General features: G+C 63.3%; 1 protein-coding gene across 3 annotated transcripts in view; it reads left to right on the top strand.

Moving 5' to 3' along the window:
• Positions 1-22,399, top strand: part of MLPH (melanophilin) — a 41,180-nt gene extending 18,781 nt beyond the window's left edge. The window contains exons 6-15 of one of the 3 annotated variants that reach the window (XM_070069867.2): positions 621-740; positions 2,085-2,286; positions 3,684-3,823; positions 10,733-10,903; positions 11,075-11,230; positions 12,594-12,686; positions 13,985-14,062; positions 14,556-14,607; positions 16,619-16,719; positions 19,134-22,399. In XM_070069867.2, coding sequence (XP_069925968.2) covers positions 621-740; positions 2,085-2,286; positions 3,684-3,823; positions 10,733-10,903; positions 11,075-11,230; positions 12,594-12,686; positions 13,985-14,062; positions 14,556-14,607; positions 16,619-16,719; positions 19,134-19,160 — 1,140 coding nt within the window. In that variant the 3' untranslated portion in view covers positions 19,161-22,399. 3 annotated transcript variants of the gene reach the window in all.
• Positions 22,400-22,616: the final 217 nt, after the last annotated feature.

Raw genomic sequence — 22,616 nt, 5'->3', positions numbered from 1 at the left:
CCACTTACTCGTGGGGGTGGAGACATCCAGGTGACCCCCAGGCCTCTGGGTGGGAGCTGGCAGGAAGGGAGGGGGAAGGGTGTGCCGTTGTCCTCCGGGGAACATGGTCTCGGTTTCTTGTGTGTGGTTCAGGCCAGTTCCTGAGCTCGCGGAACACGCCCCAGCACCTGGAGTGTCAGCTGGTGGCAGTGATCAGAGCAGCAGGGGCTTAGAAGTGAGCAGATGCTCCTGCAGGCAGTGTGGAGCCCCCAGGGCCTGCCCACCCCGACCTTGGAGCCAGCGAGCCCCTGGCTACCTAAGGCCCAGAGACGCCTCCCCTTGGGAGGTGAGAGGCCCCGCCCACTGGAGCAGCCACCTGCCCCAGGAAGCACCTCCCACCCCAGGGCACCTGGTGCCCCCTCTTCGGGGACCCCCCAAGGTTCTGGGGGGACCAAGATCTCATGGTGGGAGCATGGGCACCCAGGGCCTCCCTCAGTGCCACCTCTGCTGTGTCTCAGACAAGAGTGGATTTGCCCACAGAGGGGCCTGCCCGCTGCCCCGGGGGTGGGAGCGGAGGGGGGTCTGGTCCTGTCCTTCGAGCTGGCCTTGACCTGAGTCTTGCGCATCGTGCACCTGTGAAGAAAAAGCGGCTCCTCTCCATCCACGACCTGGACTTGGAGGCGGACTCGGATCACTCCACGCGGTCCTGTGGTCAGCTCCTGGACTTGTCCTCGGAGGCTGAGGCCACGGGCAGCCTGCAGGTCAGTGGGCTCCCGTGTCTGTGCCCCGCTCACCCGGGAACCCGAGCAGCAGTGGCGTTCAGACCAGGGTGCAGAGTGGTGCTGGATGGCACGTGGTCATCTCCGGCTCTCAGGACAGGGACAGCGCGGGGTGATGGTGGCAGGAAGTAGGGGCACCGGATGCAGAGCCCTCACACCCTCCTGCCAGTGAAGCCTGGCACTAAGCAGACAGCTGGGGGCGGGGGGCAAGTGGGAGTTAGGGACCAGGGGTTTAGGGGTCGGTGCAGAGCCCCCTGTAAGAGAGAAGAGCACCCTGTGGAGTCAGGCAGGGTGCCTGGCCTGGTGCCTGCACCTCCGCCTCACTGGCCAGGGCTGAGTCTTCGCTGCCCATCTGGGCCAGTGCTGAGAGACAGGCTGCTGTGCGTGACGACCCCGGCACATGGCACACACGGGGGCCGCCAGGGCCACCGGGACTTGTGGTCCCCGTGTGGCCCAGGTGCCTGGGGCCTGTGCTGGAGAAGGGGTGCCGGTCTCTGCTGTGTGGCTGGGCCTGGCACACAGGAGACCCTGGGCACTAAAGGCAGCTACGGGGCACCAAGAACCAGGACCAGCGTCCCATCTCCCAGTGGGCCCCAGCGTCCCCTGAGCTCGGGCCGCGCTGCCCAGGCTGGCCTGAAGACCCCGGGGAGGAAGGGACATGAGGGCAGAGGCCCCCAGAGCCAGCAGGGGAGGGCACACCGGGCCCCAGGTCCGTCTGGAGTCTGCGTTTTCCGCAGTCTCCGGGGTACTTGTCAGCTGCAGGGCTGGGCTTCCAGTGACGAAACCCTGCCTGCTGCAGCCTCAGGGCTGGGCCCCCTCACCAATGGCATCCCCCCTCACCCCCTCACCCCCCGACTCACACACACACACACACACACACCACCACCACCATCACCCCCGCAGCCCATGGAAGCCTCGGAGCCCTGTCTGCTTGGGGACCATGGCACAGGATCTCTCTCCCCAGAGGTGTGGGGTGGCAGCCAAGAGGCTTCGGGGATCCCTGCCCCCACCCACTCTCACACCGCTGACCCCGCAGGCGATAGCGGTGTGCATGGTAGGGACAGTGCTTCCCCCAGCCCAGGTCGATACATGGGTAGGAAGTTCCCAGGCCTTGTTCCCCGAGTGAGGCTGCTGCAGAGGGTCTGCTCCCCTGGGGTGCCCCTGGCCCGCCTGTCACTGGGAGCCCCAGTTGTACACAAGGAATGCTGCGGGCGTGGCGTTCAAGTGGAGGAGAACCGAGTGCAAGAGCCTGAGGGGATGGGTGTGTGGGGGCTGCTCCCCTGGGTGGCGGCAGATGCACCCCCAGAGCTGACACCGGGTGCTCAGTCCCTCACAGGTGAGCCCCACACCTGGGAGACCACCTCCCAGGAGACGGCCGTCCTGGAGGAAGCTGACCCAGGGGCCTCCGAGTGCCAGCCCCCTGCAGAACCTCTGGGCGGCCTCTCGCCCTCCAGACGGGAGGCCCCCGAGGAGCCCTGCCAGCCCGGAACCACCAGCAGCACGGGCCTGGGGCTTGCCGCCGCTCCAGGTGGGTGCCCTTGGCCACGGTCTTCCAGAGGGGCCTTGCGGGGCCGGGGGGGGACTGCTGAGAAACCCACCCACCACCCTCATTTGGCTGATTTTTAAAAGCCGCTTTCATAATGTGTCCTGATGGTGCGGTATGGGCAGTGCTGCCGACACCCGGAGCTTCCACCATGACGCCCACACAGGAGCTGAGCGGCCACATGGCTGGGCAGAGGCACGCAGCTGTCCCCAAAGTGGCCAGGACCACGGGCCCCCCACCGACTGTCCGGTTGGGGTCACAGAAGCAGCACCCGCGGGAAACCAGGCTGAGGAGGCGTCCTGCCTCCATCCCCATCTCTCATGGCCCGGTAGGGACCAAAGCCTCCTGACCGCAATCCTCACGCTGGCCAGGGTCCTGGGGGCTTCACTTTCCCGCACACCATCAGAAAATTACTACCGCTTGCCCCGCCTTAGGGTAAGACACGGGCACACTGCCCTGTCCAGTGATCTCAAGTAGCCCCAGCACACGGGCAGGAGAGGCAGGGCCCCTACCCCCAGCCAGCCCATGTCGCCAATCTCACCCTGCCTAGTGCCGACTCACGGTCAGCGTCGTCTCCCTCGGGGCCCAGCGTCCAGGCTTCGGTCTGAGACAGACTACAGTGTGGAATGCTGGTGCTCAGGCCCCGCCCCCGTCTGGCCTCAGTTTCCTCAATGTGGAACAGGTTGATAACACCTAATCCACCCCGTGGTTGTCTGTAGCTACAAGACAAAGCGCCACAACTTAACCGGCTTCACAGGGCCTCCAGGGCTAATCCAGAGTGTGGCCGGGGCTGCCGTGCCGATCCGAGCTTCTCCGTCCAGGTTGTCGGTAGAAGTCACTGCGCAGGTGTGGCCTGGGGCAGGTGCCTGCAGGACGCTCCTCCCCCACCTCCGCCCATGGCCTGTGTGGTGCCTTCTGGGCCAGCTGCAGGGAGGGTGGGGGTCATTTTTGGTGAGGAGGCGGTGACGGTGCTGTGTCCTGGGAACAAGGGCCTCAGTGACTGTGCCCACGTGGACAGACCGCACAGTCGTGCAGAAATGCCCCCGGCTGCCCGCTCTCCGCACACGTGGAGTCGGGAGTTCTTAGGGACCGCGTGGCGTCTGCTTTGCCCAGTGTTGGCTCCCCGGCCCTGCCCTGAGCACAGATTGGGACTGGGGGAACGCGCCTCTCCTGAAGATCTTATCGGGCTCTGTTTTAGCTTCTGGAATCTGCGACACTTTATTCCCTAAGACAGAGCCCGGGTTCCCCGCCCCCTCTCACTGTGACGCCAGTGGACCCACGTCCCCCTCCACTCTCCCGGGCCCCCCTTCCTCTTCGCCAGACAGCACATGAGCCGTGGTTCTCATGTCCCCAAGTCACCCAGACCCACTCTTTCTCCAAAGGGACGGCCTCTGGCAGCAGTGGGCAGCTCCCCCCGCAGTGCCAGGCCGACGTGGACACCTCTGACGAAGCAGGCACTGGGGCAGCCTCGGCGGCTGGCCCCCACCCCAGACGCTGGAGCTGGACCTCGTCTGACAGTCAGGTAACCTTGGCGCCCTCTCTGCTCCCCCCCGGGGGAGCCCCTTCACCCCCTCCCAAGTCACCACAGAGAAGTCAAAGCTGGTGGGATTTTCAGCTCTCAAATTGCTGCTGCATAGTGTACAGAGACCACGTCATCCAAATATGTCTCTTTTAACCGAAGTGAATCATTGTAACATAAAATGAACCACCTTAGTGTGGTGGCTCTGCAAAGAACCGAAAATAGTTACCATGCAATCCAGCAGGTGCACACCGCGTCTCTACCCCAATGGGAAGTGGGAACCCAGAGAGGTTGGTGCACCCACGCTCACAGCAGCCTGCAACACAAGGGCACCCCACAGATGGGTGCAGCATCTGCACGCGGGAATACTGCTCAGCCTTGAAAAGGAAGGGCCTGGCACCCACGCTACAGCGTGGATGAACCCCGAGGGCCCTGAGCTGGGGAGTAAGGCAGAGACAAGACGAACACTGTGATTCCTCTAAGAGTCAAATCCACGGAGACGGCAGAATGGGGGAGCCAGGCCCTGGGAGGGGACGTGAGGAATTAGCGTCCAGGGAGTTTCCGTTCTGGGAGATGAGTTTGGGAGACGGCCGGCAGCTGCACAGGGATACGGACACACTTGACACCACCGGGCAGTGGTTGAAACAGCCGTTTTATGTTGTCCATTTTACAACAAAACAATGTGGACAAAGACAAAACGTAATGCAAGTGTTACAGAATTCTGGATATAATAACCTTTCATGTTTTAAAAAATAACTGTTATGGAGCGCACAATTCAGTGATGCTTGGAGTGTTCCCAGGGCCTGGCTACGCCACCTCCGGCGCCAAGGCATCTGCAGCGTCCATAGGAGAGCCCCGTGCCCACCCAGCAGGTGCACCCCAGCCCCTCCCCGACAGCCGTCTCTGGAACAGAACCACAGCCTTCGCCTGGCTTCTTTCACGGGGCAGTGTTGCGAGGCTGGTCCCCGCAGCACGCCCCGCACTTCTTCCCTTTTCACGAAAACACATGCTTCATACTCTTTCCACGGTTGTGTCTTCTACGACAAAAGGAAGTGACCTGTGACTTGAAGCAGGCTTAACGGAGGCTCTAAGGAAATTCAACGTAGAACCCTCAGCACGTGTGGAATCCACGAGAGTCTGTCACATTGCAGACACTGGTGTGGGAAATAATTCATCACAAGATTCCCTTCAGTGCCACAAGTGCCCCCCTGCCTCCCAGCCGTGACCCTGGTTCCATTTGAGCGAGTGCCTTTTGCTGCAGGAAACACCCGAATGTGTGTAACCGAGAAACCTCAAGGCAGAGCTCCCCCTGGGAAAGGAGAGGAGGGGCGGGGGTGCGTCTGTGGGGCCTCCCTCGGGGGCCCCCAGGCCAGGCCCTGGCTATCAGGTGGGAAGAGTAACCAGAGGTTGTGACATTCAGGAAAAGTCTGGACACAGACCCGGGGAGACAGGGTGCAGGTAGGAGGACGTGGCCAGCAGGCAGGCGAGGAGGCCAGCGCCCCCTAAGGGCTACTCCCCAGGGCCCTCGCTTCTCCAGCAGGGACCCCAGAATCCTGGCATCGTTGGCCAGGGCGAGCCGGGCTGTCGCTCAGGAGAGTGGCCCAGGGCGACAGATTCTTGTCTGCATGGGCCCAGTGTCCCGGGGAGCTGAGCGGCCGGCCGCAGGGCACGGGGGTCACCAGCCTGATGCACTGCCGACCTCCTGTTCGAGGAAGCGCAGGATCGAGGCCCGGGCAGTGCCTTTAGGGCACATTCTGCAGTCGTTGTGGGAGCTACAGGAGAGAGAGAGGAAACCAAGCCCACCGAGGGGCCGGTGTGGCAGGGCGGAGGCGCCCCAGCTAGCTGAGAATCTCCCGGGTCCCGCATCTGACAGCAGTGGGGTAAAGATTGGAATCCAGGGGTCGGCACTTGGCCCAGGGGTGAGATGCTGGCTAGGATGCCTGCACCCCATATCGGAGTACCTGGGTTCAGTTCCTGGCTCCAGCTTCCTGTTCATGGAGGCAGTGGCTGGATTCTCCCACACAGGAGACCTGGGCTGAGTTCCCAGCTTTGGCCTGGCCCAGCCCAGCCACTGTGGGCATTTGGGAAGAGGACGAGCGATGGGCGCTTGCTCTCTCGCTCTCTCTGGCTGCGGATCTGGCTCGAGTCTCTCGCCTCTTACAAAGAAGCGGTTTAGAATCCCGGCGTCTGTGTGCATCAGGCCCATAATGGGGCACCTCCAGTGGCTCAGTGAAAAGCTGTCACAGCCGCCATTGCTGTCCCAGCATCCTCGCTGCCCCTTGGCATCGCCTCTGCGCTTCCTGTCTGTGGGCCGTCTCCTTGTGTTTGCGGCCACCGTCCCACGCCAATGGTACCAGGCAGCCGTGGGTGCTGGACCGCAGTCAGCGTGCACAGGCCCAGTGGCGTCCTGCACTTCAGTGACAACCCAGGCAGACTCGCAGGGGTCTTCACCGGGAGGCCGGGGCTGGACCCCGAGTTCCAGCCTCTCAACCTGCCCACCCCCAGCACAGACTCCAAGCCCAGGCTCACGGACGTGCCCATGCCCACGGCTCATCACAAATAACCTGGGCAGTCCCAGCCCCTCTCGGCTGGCCTTTGCGTGGGTGTTCATGGGTAGAACCTTCCAGAAGAGGGACCATCAGGAAAGACTTTCCAGAGAGAGCCGCTCACGCCCAGAGAAAGCCAAGCAGGTGGTGGGAAGGGCTGAGGCGGAAGAGGTAGGAGAAAGGAGCCCGGCCCAGGGCCACCGGGGCCACCAGGGCCACCACGGCCACCAGGGCCAGGCTCAGGTTGCAGGTGCTCACTCAGTCCCCCATAGAAGCGCCAGCAGGGACCACTCAGGGTGGTCCCCGTGAACCCCTGGACTTGGGAGCTGCCAGGTGTGGTTTTGCTGCACGTAGGTTGAAAGCACAGGACTCCAGACCCTGCAACCCACACAGGTCAGATGCCAGGGCTGCGTGACGCAGCCACAGCCACGGCGGGTGCTGCCGGCGAGGGAATCGAACTCTTTTAAAAGCTAAAATCATTTCCTGACCCAGGAACACCCTCCACAAAGGCAGATACTAGAGAAAGAAAACTGTTTTATTATTGAATAAGCAATAAGCCAGAATGTCATGTGCCCAGTGCCGACAGCCACGAGACTGCAGACAAAGGAGGGTGCTGGGCAGACACGCCTGGTCACCCCATGCTCCCGCAATGAGAGGGGATGGTCCCCAAGGAAGGGCTTTGGTCACACATCATGTGTCCGGGGAGACCGCCCATGTCAGTTCTATCCCAACACAGCCTCCTGCTGTCTTTGCAACAGGAGATCAGTTTGCGAATTGGAGCAGGGCTAGTTCCTGCCCTCCCCTGGTCTGGGAGGCCGGGGCGCTGTCCCCTGTGGTGTTTGCCTTGCTGCAGGTTGGCGCCTGAGTTTTAGCCATTGCAACCATCTACACGTGGGAAGTACAGAAAGAACGGGTGGAGGCGGCCCGCATCCTGCCTGGTCAGGAGCAGAGCCATCGAGCTTCTGGGTCACCTCCCGCTCTCCCTAGCCCTGCTTCTGCTTCCACTCTTCTTCTGCTGTTTCCGCAGCCACAGTGAGGTGTCCCGGGAGCGCCTGGGAGGAGACGCCCCGTGCCCGCCTGCAGGGGGCGCAGCGGCCCTGTTCAGCAGCCAGGACCCTGGGTGTTTGCTGTGTCCCCGCTGGCCCCGCGGCCCCGCCTCCTTGCTGAGTGCCGGGGCCTGGCTGTAGGGCAGCGCCGGGTGCCCTGAGTGGGCTTTTCAGCCGCGACCTGCTCCGGCCGCCCCTGCAGTGTCTGCCCACTGTCGTCTCCATCGGGGATGAAGTCCTGCCAGTTCTCCCGGGGCCGGGGCTCTGCCCTCACCCGGTGCACGGAGCTGGCAGAAACAGAGGCCGGCCTGGCCCTTCCCGGGGTATTGATCGCTGCGCTGTGGGTGTCCAGTGCGGCCAGAGCCGCGGTGTGGGCTGGACTCTAGCGGAAACCCTAATGTCCCAGCCTATGCTCTTCTCCCATTCAACACCCCGGGTGCTCTGGAGATCAAACGAATTACCTCCCATGCAGAGCAGAACCACGTGGGCGTCACTTCCCCCTCTCAGCACCAGGCGAGCCGCAAATGAGATAATGGCCGCAGAGACGCCGCAGACGCCGGGAGGATCGATTTTCCTGCTCCTCGGTCTGGGAGCTAATAGGCTTCGGTGACTCAAGAGTCGGGTGACTCAAGGCTGAGGAAGTGGATCCGCTGTAGGGTCACCTGCAGAGCCGCCTGGCCCGCGAGCGCCCAAGGCTCTTGCTGCCTGGTGGCTTCAGTCTGAGCCCCGTGGCGTGACGAAGTCTCGCCTTCCTGTGCTGGGCAGTGCGGCCCTGGGGTGACACCACCGTGGCCCTCCAGAGCGAGCGTCCCAGGCAGGCTGAAGCTGTCATCCCCCCGCTGGACTCATGCCTCCCTCCCGCTCCCCCTGCTCCTCTCCCGGCCCCTCTCAGCTTTTGCTTGCTGTTCTAGAACCTTCCAGGTCAGAAACGGGTCGCACAGCTAACTTCCCAGGTTGTGCGGGAGGAGGAGCCTGAGCCTGCCTTCCGCTCTTGGGGATCCTGCGCCCCCAAGCCCTGCTGGGGGGAGGGCTGGGGTCCTTGGGCCGCCGACTCGCTCCCTCTGCTGCAGATCTGAGCTGGATCTGCGCATGTGCGATGTGGAACCCAGCTCACCCGCCTGGAGAGCACCGGCAGCTCTCCCTGCGCCGAGGGAACCCCGCCGGGCCGGCAAGGAGAACGCTCCCCCAGCCCCTTTGTCAAAGATGCTGCGGTGTCGGCACGGCTCCCGGGAGACGCCTGGCTGCGTTGGGATGCCCAAAGAGCTGGGCGGCCCCCCGGCCCCACAGCCCACCTGAGGTCATCTGCACCCACCCAGGCCGGATGCCAGCCACCCTCCCACAGTGCCCTGAGCGTGGGTGTGAGAGAGCTCGGAGCAGGTGTAACAGCCTCCACAGGGCAGGAGGACCCGAGGGGGCTCACTGGGTCCTTCCGCCCCGGGGGCTTGCTGGGTCCTTCCGCCCCGGGGTCCGTCTGCACCGCTTCGAGAACGGTCATCGGCAGGTGTCGTAGCCCATACTCTGCCGCTTTCACAGACTCCGACAGACTGGGCAGTTTGTAGTGAGCAGCCATTTGGTTGGCCCAGGGTTCTGGAAACTGGACGTCCAAGACTGAGGGGCCGCAGCTGGTGAGGGTCTTCTTGCTGTAATATCCCGTGGCCGAAGGCAGACGTGCAGGAGGTCATGCATGAAGGGGGAGGGAGGGCCAAGGGGCTTTGTCACAAACGGCCTCGCCCATTTGAAGGTCAGCACCTCCCGTCTGCACGCTGCTGGGTCCGGAGACAGGCTCCCAAGCCGTGAGCTCTGGGGAACACGTTCACACCACAGCAGCCCAACAGGACAGCCTCGCGGGGAGAGAATGAAGCAGACCCTGGCCTAATGCCAGGACGGGACCTGTCTGTCTGTCTGTCTGAGAGCGCGCAGGCAGACTGGGGCTCAGCCCTCCACTCCGGCAGAGCCACAGCAGCACACCTGGCCCCTGGGAGGCCTTGTGAGTGCTCCGAGTCTGTAGCTGCACACCTGTCTTGGCGTCAGGCTCTGGAGAAGCAGGTCTGGCGAACTTGAGCAGGAGTTGGTGGGGCCCATCGTGGGGAGGAGGCCTAGGTTGGACTGTGAGGGTCACCCCTGCTCGGGGCTCAGACCTCTGATGGGGCAGGCAAGGGAGGCCTGAGGGCCAGCCGCGTGCCCAGGGCCAGCAGGGACCGCAGGCCGCCTTCCTCTGCTCTGGGAGTCTTAGGATCAGACTGACCCCAAGCCTGTCACATAGACATTGCTCTCCCCAGGTTACAAATCTGAAAACTGAGGCCCACACTCTCCTGAGGGGGTCTTAGCGCCCATCACTCGCCAGGGAGCCCAGGACAAGAGCAGAGAGGGCTCAAGGGAGCCTTCTCGCCCAGGACACCTCCTCCAGGAAGCGCTGTCACCTGAGCAGGGGTCACGGGGTCCCCAGACGAGCCCCCCGGCCTGCCAGAACCCCACGGCCTGCCGGAACCCCAGGCTTCTCACTGGAGACTGGCCCGGGTCCCCTGTAGACACTGCAGGTGTCGCTCCCTTCCTCTACCCCCTTCCCCCCCACCCCGGCGCTCGGGCCGGTCTGCAGAGGAGTAGGAGGGCGGGGCCGGGCAGGGGAGAGGGTCAGGCAGGGTGAGGGCTTCATGCTGGCGGGGGGAGGCCACACCATGCCGTGAGTGCGGGCGGGCGAAACTGTGCACTCGATACTGCTGGAGGTGGTGCATTTTTTTTTTTTAAGGTTAATTTTGCCTATTTGATAGAGTTGCGGAGAGAGAGGGTGAGACAGAGAGAGAGAGGTCTTCCAACCACCGGTTCACTCCCCAAATGGCTGCAATGGGCAAGGCTGTGCCAACCCAGAGCCAGGAGCCAGGAGCTTCTTCTAGGTCTCCCATGCAGGTGCAGGGGCCCAAGGACTTGGGCACCTTCTGCTGCTTTCCCAGGCCATAGCAGAGAGCTGGAGCGTGCGGAAGTGGAGAAGCCGGGACTCCAACTGGCAAAATGGGATGCCGGCACAGCAGGCAGCGCCTTCACCTGCTACGCCACAGCACCGGCCCCCATCCATGCATTTTAGCACAGTAAAAACGCTCTTAAACAGGGGAAGGCAAAACAGAATATAAACGGTTTTGGGTCTTGGATGCCGTGGGTGCAGCCAACATCTCACAGGAGCCCTCCCCTCAGAGCTGCTTTCTGCAGGCCTGGGACACGTGGGACACAGAAAGGGGCGGAGGCCGGGGCTCCAGCAGGGCCTCTGGGCGGCCCCCTCCGGAGCCGGCCTCGGAGCTCCGTGGACAACCGTTCTCCCGCTCTCTCAGCCCCCAGCTGCCGGGCCGCACTCAGCGGCAGACACGGAGGAGGAGGCCCTCAGGAGAAGGCTGGAGGAGCTGACCAGCAATGTCAGCGACCAGGAGGAGGAAGAGGGAGAGCCGGCCGGCGGGGACCACGCCGGGGCTCTCCCCCCGCGGTCCCGGCAGGACCCAGCACAGGTACTGCCACTAAGCAGGCAGCCACTGCGGGGGTCACTGGGGCTTTGACAGGGGCCTCACGGGGAGCCCAGCCCTGGAGGGGCAGCGAGGGGCATCCGGGGGAGGAGCAGAGGCGAGTCCGGGGCTCAGCCCCTCACGCCGGGGGTCAGCCGCTGTCCCTCTCTTTCCCAGGTGTGCACAGACGCCGGCCCAACGCCCGGCCGGGGACAGAGCCCTCAGGGCGCCGGGGGCCCCGCCCAGCCCAGCAGGAGCACAGACGAGCAGCTGTCGGCGCTGGAGGACAGGGTGGCGGCCGCGGCCTCCGAGGTTCAGCAGGCAGAGAGCGAGGTAGCCCAGTCCCGGGTGTCACCAAGACGGGTGCCAGCCACCGGGTGTGCGGGGTGCACCGGCTGTGACAGTCGGCCTGTGGGGCTCGCACAGAGCGTCTGGGGTCCAGGATGGCTGCCTCCTCCCAGGCCCCTGCGTCTCCACGCTGCTGCACTGAGTGGGAGGCAGGCAGAGTTCTCAGGATTGAAACGGCTGCTTGCAGCCCGTAAAGAGAGGCCAGAAGTGGGCTTAGACCCTGGATAGCCGGAGGCTCTGGCCAGGGCCTCCCCATGGGCCTGCGCTGTGGACGCAGGGTCTGAGTTTGGGTGAGGGGCGCCCGCAGTGCACAGGTCAAAGGTCAGAGCCAAAGCATTGGTTTCCCAGGGTCGCCCCGTGACTTCTGGGACAGCAGGACCCCTGCCCGGCCTCGGGCCGTTCTCAGCAGCCTGAGTTCCCAGGGAGGAAGAGCACGGTCCCAGAGCTGCCCACATCACGGGGGCGACTCGGAACACGGTCCCAGAGCTGCCCACATCACGGGGGCGACTCGGAACACGAGTCCCAGAGCTGCCCACATCCCGGGGGCGACTCCGGCTCAGCTCCTCGCTTTCCGTTACTCTTCCCTGGCTTGCAGATCCTCTGTGAATCCCTGGGGTGCATCCAGCATCGGGGGCCAGAGGGCAGACCTGAGCAGCTCAGACCCGCTCCTGCCGCCGTGGAGCTGAGGGTTCGGTGGGAGAGGGTGGATGGCCAGCATCCGTGGGAAGATGATGCTGCGGGCAGATGGGGGCGGGGCTGCCGAGGGAACGTGATGAGAGGCAGCTATGAGAAGAGGCCAGGGGTGGCGTGTGCCAAGGCCCTGGGGTGTCCGGGAATCAGCAGCAGCAACCCAAGGCTGGAACACAGGGATGAGGGGAGAGTGTGGGAGGCCGGTCCTGGAGGGGGCCGATGGCAGAGACCCCCGAGGAACATTTGTGGGGCCACAGGAAGACCTGAACGGGGAGAGACAGGCTTGCCTTCTGCTTCCAGAAGCTTCCTCTGGCCACCATGAAAAGCGTGGCCTAAGGGTGAGGGGACAGACAGGGCAAGGTTGTTGCCAATGGCATTGGGGGCGGTGCTGGGTCAGGGAAGCCCTGAGCTGCTGCTGCCCCTCCCCCAGCCCTGATCTGCCTCCAGAAGTGCACAGGACTCCTCCGCTCCTGCCTGGGGTGGGTGGGGGCAGCAGGAATACCCACCCCCTTGCTGACGGCCGTGGGAGCCAGGGCAGTGGGCGCATGCCCCCGGGGAGACTCATGAGTGGAGTACACGGGCTCCGGGTGGGACGTCTGGGTGGCAGCTGACTCCAGCCATCTCTCTGTCTGTCCGTCCATCCTTCCGTCCGTCCCAGGTGTCCGCTATCGAGTCCAGGATTGCTGCCTTGAGGGCTGCGGGGCTCACGGTGAAGCCCTCGGGAAAGCCCCGGAGGAAATCGAACCTCCCGGTGAGTGGGGCGGGTGCCGGGGCCTCGCGCCCCCAGCTGCCTGCCTGGTCCCGCTGGGCTGTTCCTGAGCTCTGCCCCGCTGGGATCTCTCCCGCCTGTGTTTCTCACCAAGAAGGTGCCCTCAGCCCCTGCCCACGCACACAAACACACACACACACACACACACACACAGCTACTCATACACACAGGTACATATACACACAGCTATACACACACACACCTACACAGATACACATACACACAAACAGCTATACACACACACACCTACACAGATACACATACACACAAACAGCTATACACACACACAAACAGCTACTCATACACACAAACAGCTATACACACATACACCTACACACACATACAAACAGCTACACACACATACAGCTACACACATACACAGCTATATACACACACAAACACCTACACATACAAACAGCCATACACAAACACCTTCACTCATACATACACAAACACCCATACACACATACACATACCTACACACACAAAACACACGTACACATGAACACATGTGCACACATACATGCATGTGTGTGCACATATGAATACACATGCAAGCAATACACACATGTGCGTGTATGCATGTTTGTACACACAGCGGCACACAATGCATTCACACAAAACACATGTACATGCAGAGACACACGAATGCATGAACAAACATACACATGCTTATGTGCACACACATGTACACACTCACAGACACACACACACACTCAACACACTCACAGGGTTTAAAAACCCAAAGCAGCAGCCTGAATGACAGCCTCTTGTCAGAGGGCTCCCAGCTCAGCCTTGGGGAGGGGCGTGACCACAGCGCATGCACAGGAGGCCCCCCAGGGCCCCGCCCCAGTGCTCTGAGGCCAGCACCCTTCTCCCACCCTTGCGAGGAGCCATCAGAGCTCTCACGGCGGGGAACGTGGCAGGGCAGTCACAGGTCCTCCCGAGGGGGCCTGGAGAGGGCTGGCGGCAGATGCAGGAAGCCCGGCCAACCTGGCTTTCAGAGCATCAGCAGTGCCTTCTAGCCCCAGTGCAGCCTGTGCGGCGGCTGGGACACACGCACGAACCATCACCGTGCACCTGAGACCCAGAGTTACTGGAGCTCTGGCAGCCCCGGCAGGGTGTGGGCGCAGAGAGCAGGGGCAGCCGCGCCAGCCCCCTCTCCAGCAGGCGTCTAAGAGGTGCAGGGCTGTGTGTCCCACGTCCAGTGCCCTGACTCTGCCGGCAGCTGGCTGGTGAACAAGGCTGCCGCGACACGAACCTTCTCCCTTGTCCTCCAGATCTTTGTGCCCCGGCTTCTCGGGACCCCCAGCAAGCGTCCAGAGGACCCGGATACAGAGCCTCCTGGTGAAGCCAAGGTGTGGTCCAGACCAAGAGAGGAAGATGGGCCCGAGCTTTGCAGACTGGCGAGGCCGGGGAGGGGCGGGGCTGGAATGTACATGCTGGGACGAGGGCTGTGTCCGGGCGCGTGTTGGGAAAGCCCAGGAGGGGTTGGGGGTGGGGAGAGTGAGCCTCTGACATCAGGCAGACTGGGATGCGCTCCCCAGGCAGCTCTGGGGCCAGCAGGGCTCACGTCTCCAGGTCTTCCTGCTCGGGCCCAGGAAGCTGGGGCATTCATGCCTGCACACCCGCCATCGTGGGCGAGCCTGCGCCCGCTCCCCACTCCCCCATGCTGGGCGTCTCACATTCCGAGGTCTGACTTGATTCAGCTGCTGACGGAGAACAGGGCACCGCTGCCCTGGGTCTCTGGGTCTGCAAGGACGGTGGGCGGTGGAATAGCCGGGGAGCGGAGTGGGGGGGGGGGCTGATGAGTGCCACGACTGAGCCGTGACCCCAGGTTCTGCCTTCCAGGACGAGACCGTGCCCTACCTTCTGCGGAGAAAGTACTCCCCCAGAGGTCAAGGTGAGCCCAGCTGCCGCCCTGGCCCCATGCAGGCCTGGGGGTGGGGACTCGGTAAGGCTGGCTTTCCCTGCCACCTGAAGGACACGGTGACACCAGCCCCCAAGAACCCTCCCAGGCCCGAGAGCAGTGAGCGTGAGCAGCTCATTAATGGGCCTTTGCCATAAACACACAAAGGGCGCTACTAGTGGCAGTGGTAGCGGCAGTGGCAATGATGGCGGCTGCAGTGGTGGTGATGGTGGCCGTGGTGATGGTGGCCGTGGTGGTGGCTGTGGTGATGGTGGCCGTGGTGATGGTGGCCACGGTAATGGTGGCTGTGGTGATGGTGGCCGTGGTGATGGTGGCCGTGGTGGTGGCCGTGGTGATGGTGGCCGTGGTGATGGTGGCAGTGATGGCAGCCACAGTGTCCTCTGCGGTTTCCAGTCTAAGTTGTCCCGCGGCAGCACAGGCCCCTGTCCTTAGAGGGTACAGCTCGTCCTTTAGCCTTGAATGAAGTCTTGGTGGTGACAGGGACAGCAGCTTTGTCCCGGACAAGTGGGATGTGAGGCCCACAGGCTCCCCGGCATGAGCCCGGCATGGGGCGTTTGTGTGCAACCCAACCACAGCCCCCGCCCTCCACTGCTGTGCCGCCTCGGCGCCCCCCTTCCCCCAGATCTCAGCACCACCCCTGAGCCCAGTCAGACTCCACCACAGCCGTGGGCCTCACAGGCAGCCGCCCCTCATCCCCCTTGGCTTCCAGCTGCCTGCAAAGGAAAGTGGGATCTCGCCACAGCTGGCGGACCCGCACCGCTTGTGCACACTCTGGGTGCGCCTTGTGGGACAACACCCACGCTCCGGCAGACGTGGGTTCCAGAGCACAGCTGTCCATGCCCACCCGGGCTTCTCCCCAGCTCCCACGGCACTAAGTACATCTTGGCAGTCCCCTTGCCCGCCCCTCCTCTGTGCCAGCCGCCTCTCTGTCGCTGGCTGAACTCCCGGCACACATTTGGGTCGATCCAGGACAGAGCTGGCCCTGACTCAGGACCACAGGAGAGAGAGACGGCCCACGTGGGGGCTGGCTCCCAGCGGGGGCTCCTGGGGTGCCCGTGCTGACCTCGAGGGCGATTACAGCACACCCCACGGCCGAGAGCTGTGGGGGTTCATGAACGTGGGCCTCGTGCTGGCAGGTTTGTGAAGGGCGTTTGGTCCAGCCGAGAGGCCGCCCACGTTCAGGCCAGTGTTCAGGGGCAGTGGGTCGGATGGCCCCTCCCGTTCCATCACCAGCCTGGTGGGTGAGGCCTCAGTGCTTGTCCCCCAGTCGACCAGAGCCAGCCCCACACTGGCAGAGGGTCCCCTGGCCCAGGCAGGCCCTTCCCTGAGGCTGTTCAGGGGCAGGGACACATGGGTGACACCTAGGTAAGATGCACCTGCCGAGAATGGAGAGGGCTGCTCACAGCAGAAGGGGACGGGAGAGACTTGGCTCTTGGCGTCCGGTAGCTCCCGCCCTGTGAATGCTCACTTCTGACACCTGCCTGGTTTTGGGCCAGCAGCTGGCATCCCTGGACCCAAGTCAAGGACAGGGGTGCACGGTCAGCTCCAGGGAGCCATGACCTGTGGCACCTGTGGCACCTGTGGCACCTGTGGCAAGATGAGAACGGCTGGTGTCTATGCAGACCTGAGGCCCAGCCCCAGCTCCACCCACGGAGGCTGACAGGCACCTGTCCTGAGAGTCAGTCCCAAGCCCATGTCACAGAGTGAAAGGAAAGGGGAGGCCATGTGCACGCCAGACCTCTGGGTTCTGCCCACGTCGGGAGCCCTGCGGCCGAGGGGACAAGCTGCTGAGGTTGCTGGGAGCCGGGGGAGGGTGGGACTGAGCTGAGCGTGCACCCAGCTGCCGGCAAGCACATGTCCATCTGCACGTGTAGTCCTCTGGTCCCCTCGGCTGGGGCCAGGTCCCCTTTAATGCTACTTTCAGCCACACCCCTGCCTGGGGGAGGCTTCTGATTGACGCCCCTCCTCTCCCTGCCTCTCCCAGGCAAAGATGAGGTCTCTCTTGACCGGAAGTCCCCGTACCGTGGCTCCCTGACCCAGAGGAACCCCAGCAGGAGGAGGGGAGCGGCCAGCGCCATCTTCACGGTAATGCTTGCTCCCCTCTAAAAGTCCATAACCAGTGGGGTTCACGACTGGCGTCAGGTCTTCAGGAATACGGAAGGAAACCTGGGAATTACAGCAAAACGTGCTCGCGTCGCCTTCATAGAAAGCAAAGCATTTCTTAAAGGCTCCGGGAGACTCCACTGAGGACGACAGCAAAATCAGGGCGGTCAGGACCTGGCCTTGCTCTCCCTGAAGTGGGTGGGGCTCCAGGAAGAAGGACAGGCTCTCTGGCCAATGAGGACCTCTCCCCGGACCCGGAGCAGTGGACATCCCTCCACTGGGCTGGGAGGGTGCAGGGCTCAGAGGCTGCCCCAGGGTGGGCGTTGGGCTCAGCAGTTCAGACAGCGGTGAGGACTTCCGCATCCCACGTGAGTGCTGATCCGGCTTCTTCCCGCATCCCACGTGGGTGCTGATCCGGCTTCTTCCCACATCCCACGTGGGTGCTGATCCGGCTTCCCACATCCCACGTGGGCACTGATCCGGCTTCCCACATCCCACGTGGGCGCTGATCCGGCTTCCCGCATCCGACGTGGGCGCTGATCTGGCTTCCCACATCCCACGTGGGTGCTGATCCGGCTTCCCACATCCCACGTGGGTGCTGGTCCGGCTTCCCACATCCCACGTGGGCGCTGATCCGGCTTCCTGCATCCCACGTGGGCGCTGATCTGGCTTCTTCCCGCATCCCACGTGGGTGCTGATCCAGCTTCTTCCCACATCCCACGTGGGTGCTGATCTGGCTTCTTCCCACATCCCACGTGGGTGCTGATCCAGCTTCTTCCCACATCCCACGTGGGCGCTGATCTGGCTTCTTCCCACATCCCACGTGGGCGCTGATCCAGCTTCCCACATCCCACGTGGGTGCTGATCCGGCTTCCTGCATCCCATGTGGGTGCTGATCCGGCTTCTTCCCGCATCCCACGTGGGTGCTGATCCGGCTTCTTCCCACATCCCACGTGGGTGCTGATCCGGCTTCTTCCCGCATCCCACGTGGGCGCTGATCCTGCTTCTTCCCACATCCCACGTGGGTGCTGATCCAGCTTCTTCCCACATCCCATGTGGGTACTGATCCGGCTTCTTCCTGCATCCCACGTGGGTGCTGATCCGGCTTCTTCCCACATCCCACGTGGGTGCTGATCCGGCTTCTTCCCACATCCCACGTGGGTGTTGATCCGGCTTCCTGCATCCCACGTGGGCGCTGATCCAGCTTCTTCCCACATCCCATGTGGGCGCTGATCCAGCTTCTTCCCACATCCCACGTGGGTGCTGATCTGGCTTCTTCCCGCGTCTCACGTGGGCGCTGATCCAGCTTCTTCCCACATCCCACGTGGGTGCTGATCCGGCTTCTTCCCGCGTCTCACGTGGGCGCTGATCCAGCTTCTTCCCGCATCCCATGTGGATGCTGATCCGGCTTCCCACATCCCACGTGGGTGCTGATCCGGCTTCCCACATCCCACGTGGACGCTGATCCAGCTTCCCACATCCCACGTGGGTGCTGATCCGGCTTCCTGCATCCCATGTGGGTGCTGATCCGGCTTCTTCCCACATCCCACGTGGGTGCTGATCCGGCTTCTTCCCACATCCCATGTGGGTGCTGATCCGGCTTCTTCCCACCTGCGCACCCACAGAGGCAGCAGTGATGGCTGAGTATCTGCGTCCCTGCCACTCACCTGGGAGTCCCGGACTGAGTTTCCGGCTCCTGACTTGGGGCAGGCCCTTGGGGAGTGAACACAGGAGGCCCCGTTTCCAGCCACACGGACGGGGCACATGTGGCTGGCCTCTGGCAGGGAGAAGGCCACGGGGCCCTGCGTGATTGCTGGGCGGCCTCCCCAGTGCTCCCCGACAGGTGCCGTGGCCTCTCAGGTCACAGGGCCCCGGTCGGGTCCTGGGATGGACAGGACGACTCCGTGCCCAGCAACCTCCGTCAGGGCCCAAACACTCCTGTCTCGTTCCCATACCCGAATCTGCGAGGCAGGCCACTCTGCAAACAGGAGGGGCTTATTTAGCGCACAGGCCAGAGGGGCTGGGCCTGGTGCCGGCGGCCTCAGGTGGGCGAGAGTGCAACGCCAGACAGGGCTTGAGGGGCCCCCAGCAGCTCACCTCCACCTAACTAACAGGGGCCCTGCCAGCGCCACCTCCTCCCTTCCGAGGGCCGTGCCCCCACCACCTAGGCCCCGCCTCTTAAAGGTCCCACACATGTACCTGCCCATGTGTGTGCGTGCTCACGGTCGGTGCACATGTGCACACACCTGCACACACCTGTGTGTCTGGGTCTCCCTGCGTGCTCCGGTGTGTATGCTGCGTGCCTGTGTGTGCTGTGCTGGTATGCACGTGTGGGGCACGTGTGTCTCTGAGCCTCATCTATGCACACTCACACGTGTGCTGTCTGTGCCTTGTAGAAGCCCGTGATGGCCCAGCAGCCCTGAAGGGAGCAGGCAGAGCAGCGACCTGGCCCCACGCCGGCTTCCCTCCCCTGGCTCTCGCTGTCTGCTCTCCGTGGCCGGCGGCCCGGTAAGAAGCATCCGCCCGTGTGGCCCCCGCCTGCCAGAGCCTCAGGCCCCTCGCTGCCCACCAGCTTCTCCGACGACCTCCAAGGCTACCATGCAAGCCCCTCTGGGCCAAGAATCAGCCGAGCCAAAGAGACTCTGGACAGTGTAGACACTGAAGACACGCACGTGGCCCTTCCCCAAGTGACCTTTCACCCCGCCCCTCCCCCGGCTGTTCTGTGTTGCTTTCCTGAATGGATCGGAGAAGAGACAACCCAGTGGAGGCGCCAGCCGTGTGTCTGTTCTTGGCGGTCTCTGTTGGAGCCGGGCCGATGTGCGTGCATTTCTGCGTGGGGTGATTGGAAATTGGGCACCAGGATGCGTGGGTATTGAGGGAGGGGTAGGTGCCCCCACTGCCCACCCCCTACCCATTCTGCAGGCTCCCGTGCACCTGCAGTGGGGAGCATGGGGTCAGGACCTGCTGAGCCCAGCCCTGACACGCAGTACTGTGGAATCCCGTGGACTGGGTAGCGGTGGCCACCCAAGATGAGGGGACAGAAGTCACCTGTCACCTGCCGTTGGTTCCACAGATGACCTCCGGTCTGCCCCCGAGAGAGCAGGCTGCAGAGCTGTCTCTGGATGGCCACGTGGCTCATCTCTGGTTCAGACTCTACAGAGCTGCCCTTGGACATCACCATGGCAGTGGCTTCTCACTCACCAGGGCCGAGGGCTGTGCTGCCCATGGCAAAGCCACACGGGAGCAGGGTGGTGGCTTCCACTGAAATCAAGCAGGGGACAGAGATGACAGCCCAGCCTCGTGTCTCCAGGAGCTGACCCTGTTACGTGTCTCGTGCGCCCTCTGAACAGGGGGTTCGAGGAGCTAAGGGTCCCATCCTGGAGGGCTTTGCTGGGAGGCCCCCAGGAGAGGGCAGAGCACACAGCAACTCCCCGTGGCACCAAAGGAGACCCCCAGCGTTATGTGTCAGTCTCATTCCCGTTGGCCCCCTGCACAGAGCCAGCCTCCCACAGACCGAAAATATTTAGAAAAAGTCTGCGCCGCACATACACATTCCCTGAATAACGCAGTACTGATAGGCACACGGCGTGTGCCCTGTGTTAGGGGTACAGGCGATGTAGAGACGGCTCTGAGTGCACGGGAGGACGTGCAGACATCACTTCCCTCTATGTAAATGGCTCGAACATCTTCAGATGTTGCTATCCGGGAAGGACCAGACACCAGTTCCCTGTGGATACAGAGGGATGATCGTCTTTGAAAGAATTCCCCAGAGCGCCTTTCCGTAGGAGACGGCTGTTCCCCAGACAGCGGCGCCGGCAGCTGAAGGCAGGCAGGGACCACACAGCCCGTGCACATGCCAGAGATCCACAGGAATGAGCCCGTCAGGACTGCAGGTGCACTCAGAGGCAGCGGCTACGACCGCTTCTCCAGCGTTTTACTCCGCAGCCGTCTTCGTCACCAGGGACGGGAGAAGATGCTTTACAGAGAGCTCCGAGGACACTGCCAGGCGGGGATGGAGCTTCACGTGTGCCTGCTCTGCTCGGATGGCCTTGCAATCCAGAGCCCCGGTCGCCAGCGGACCCCTGGCCTCACCGTGAACTGCTGGGCTTCCCGGAGAGCGTGCGTCTCAGGGACGCCGCTCACCGCCTGGCAGAGCAAGCTCGCGGCCCAAGATGCAAGCCGCCACCTGCTCCAGAGCCTGCTGGGTGTCCACACCGACCGTGTGAAGGCTCCAGGACCTCAGCCTCAGCCCCGGCCCCGGGACCGACCCGTCCAGGAGCCCCAGCTCATCCCTGCAGATGCCCAAGAGAGGGAGGTCTCCTGTGGGGCAGGAAGTGGCCCCTTCACAGGGGTTCCACCAGCCGTGCGGGCACCTGCTCTGAGTAAGGTGCCTGTTGGAGACAGACCAGGGGCTGCCAAGGGTGGTCGGTGGGCCACAACCAGCCCACAGGCGTCCCCGCCACTCCCACTCACTGTGCCCAGGCTGGGACAGCCTCGGGGCCACTAGGGCAGGACTGACCCTGACCAGCTGCACCAGGCCCCTCCGGCCCACCTAGCTGGGCGTGGGAGCCCCGTCCAGAGGGAAACGGAGTGTGCTCAAGGAGGGGCCAGGTGACGCCCGCAGGCCGACCGGCAAAAAGGCCTGCAGGGGGCGCTGTGGCACAGCCCCTGCCTGGGGTGCTGGGCTTCCCCGCAGGGGCCCTCCTGGCCTCGTGGGGCTCCCCCCACGGACTCCCATTCCTGAGACCCTGCTCTGTCTCCAGTTCCTTCACTGCCCACCTGCCCGCCTGTTCTCCCTTCTCCCAGGCTCTTCCCAGCCACCTGGACTCTGTTCGAGTCACGGCCAAGGCTCCAGTGAGCAGCTACAGACCCACAGAGCAGTCACGTGGCTGTCTCAGCACCCCAGAGCAGTCACGTGACTGTGCCCCAGCACCCCAGAGCAGCCACGTGGCTGTGCCCCAGCACCCCAGAGCGGTCATGTGGCTATGCCCCAGCACCCCACAGTGGTCACGTGGCTGTGCACCAGCACCGCAGAGTGGCCACCTGGCTGCCCCCCAGCACCCCAGAGTGGTCACATGACTGTGCCTCAGCACCCCAGAGCAGCCACGTGGCTGTGCGCCAGCACCCCAGAATGGTCACATGGCTGTGCGCCAGCAGCCCAGAGCGGCCACGTGGCTGTGCCCCAGCACCCCAGAGCGGCCACCTGGCTGCCCCCCAGCACCCCAGAGTGGTCACATGGCTGTGCGCCAGCACCCCAGAGCAGCCACGTGGCTGTGCCCCAGCACCCCAGAGTGGCCATGTGGCTGTGCTTCCAGCTCTCAACACCTGACCACGTCAGGACTCATGGTTCCCCCACCCCAGGCTCCCCCTCAGCCCACCTGGATCTCAGTCCTGAGCCCCCCACCCCCTCTCCTCACCCTCAGGCATCACCCTGTGTGTCTCCCTCATGGCTCTGCCATCCTGGGCTTTCCTCCCAGTTTTCAGAGAGCAGGAAGTCCTGGGATTCTGGGTCAGGTCAGGGAGACGTCCATGTGGAAACGGAACAAAGGAGAGGGGAGAAGGGACACTGAGGGCGACGGCTGTGCGCGTCATCGTGCCTTCTCCTGACTCAAACCTGAGTCGAAATCAACCCAGGAACATATTTAAAACCTAATGCATCCTGGCTCGTGCCAGCTCTCACTGTTAAAGACTCTGCTGTTGTGGTCCAGTGCACAGTGTGGAAAGCCATGGTAACCACATCCACCGTGAAGAAACCATGGGAGCCACTGCCACTGCATGGGGAACCACGTCCACTGTGGGGAACCACGTCCACCATGGGGGAACCATGTCCACTGTGGGACCCATGCCCATCATGGGGGAACCACGTCCACCATGGGGGA

Source organism: Oryctolagus cuniculus, chromosome 3 (genome assembly GCF_051225735.1).
Source record: "Oryctolagus cuniculus isolate XC-2025 breed Fujian yellow rabbit chromosome 3, ASM5122573v1, whole genome shotgun sequence".
NCBI lineage: Eukaryota > Metazoa > Chordata > Mammalia > Lagomorpha > Leporidae > Oryctolagus > Oryctolagus cuniculus.
Note: the sequence above shows the minus strand (reverse complement) of the source record. Positions and strands in the feature narration are given on the sequence as shown.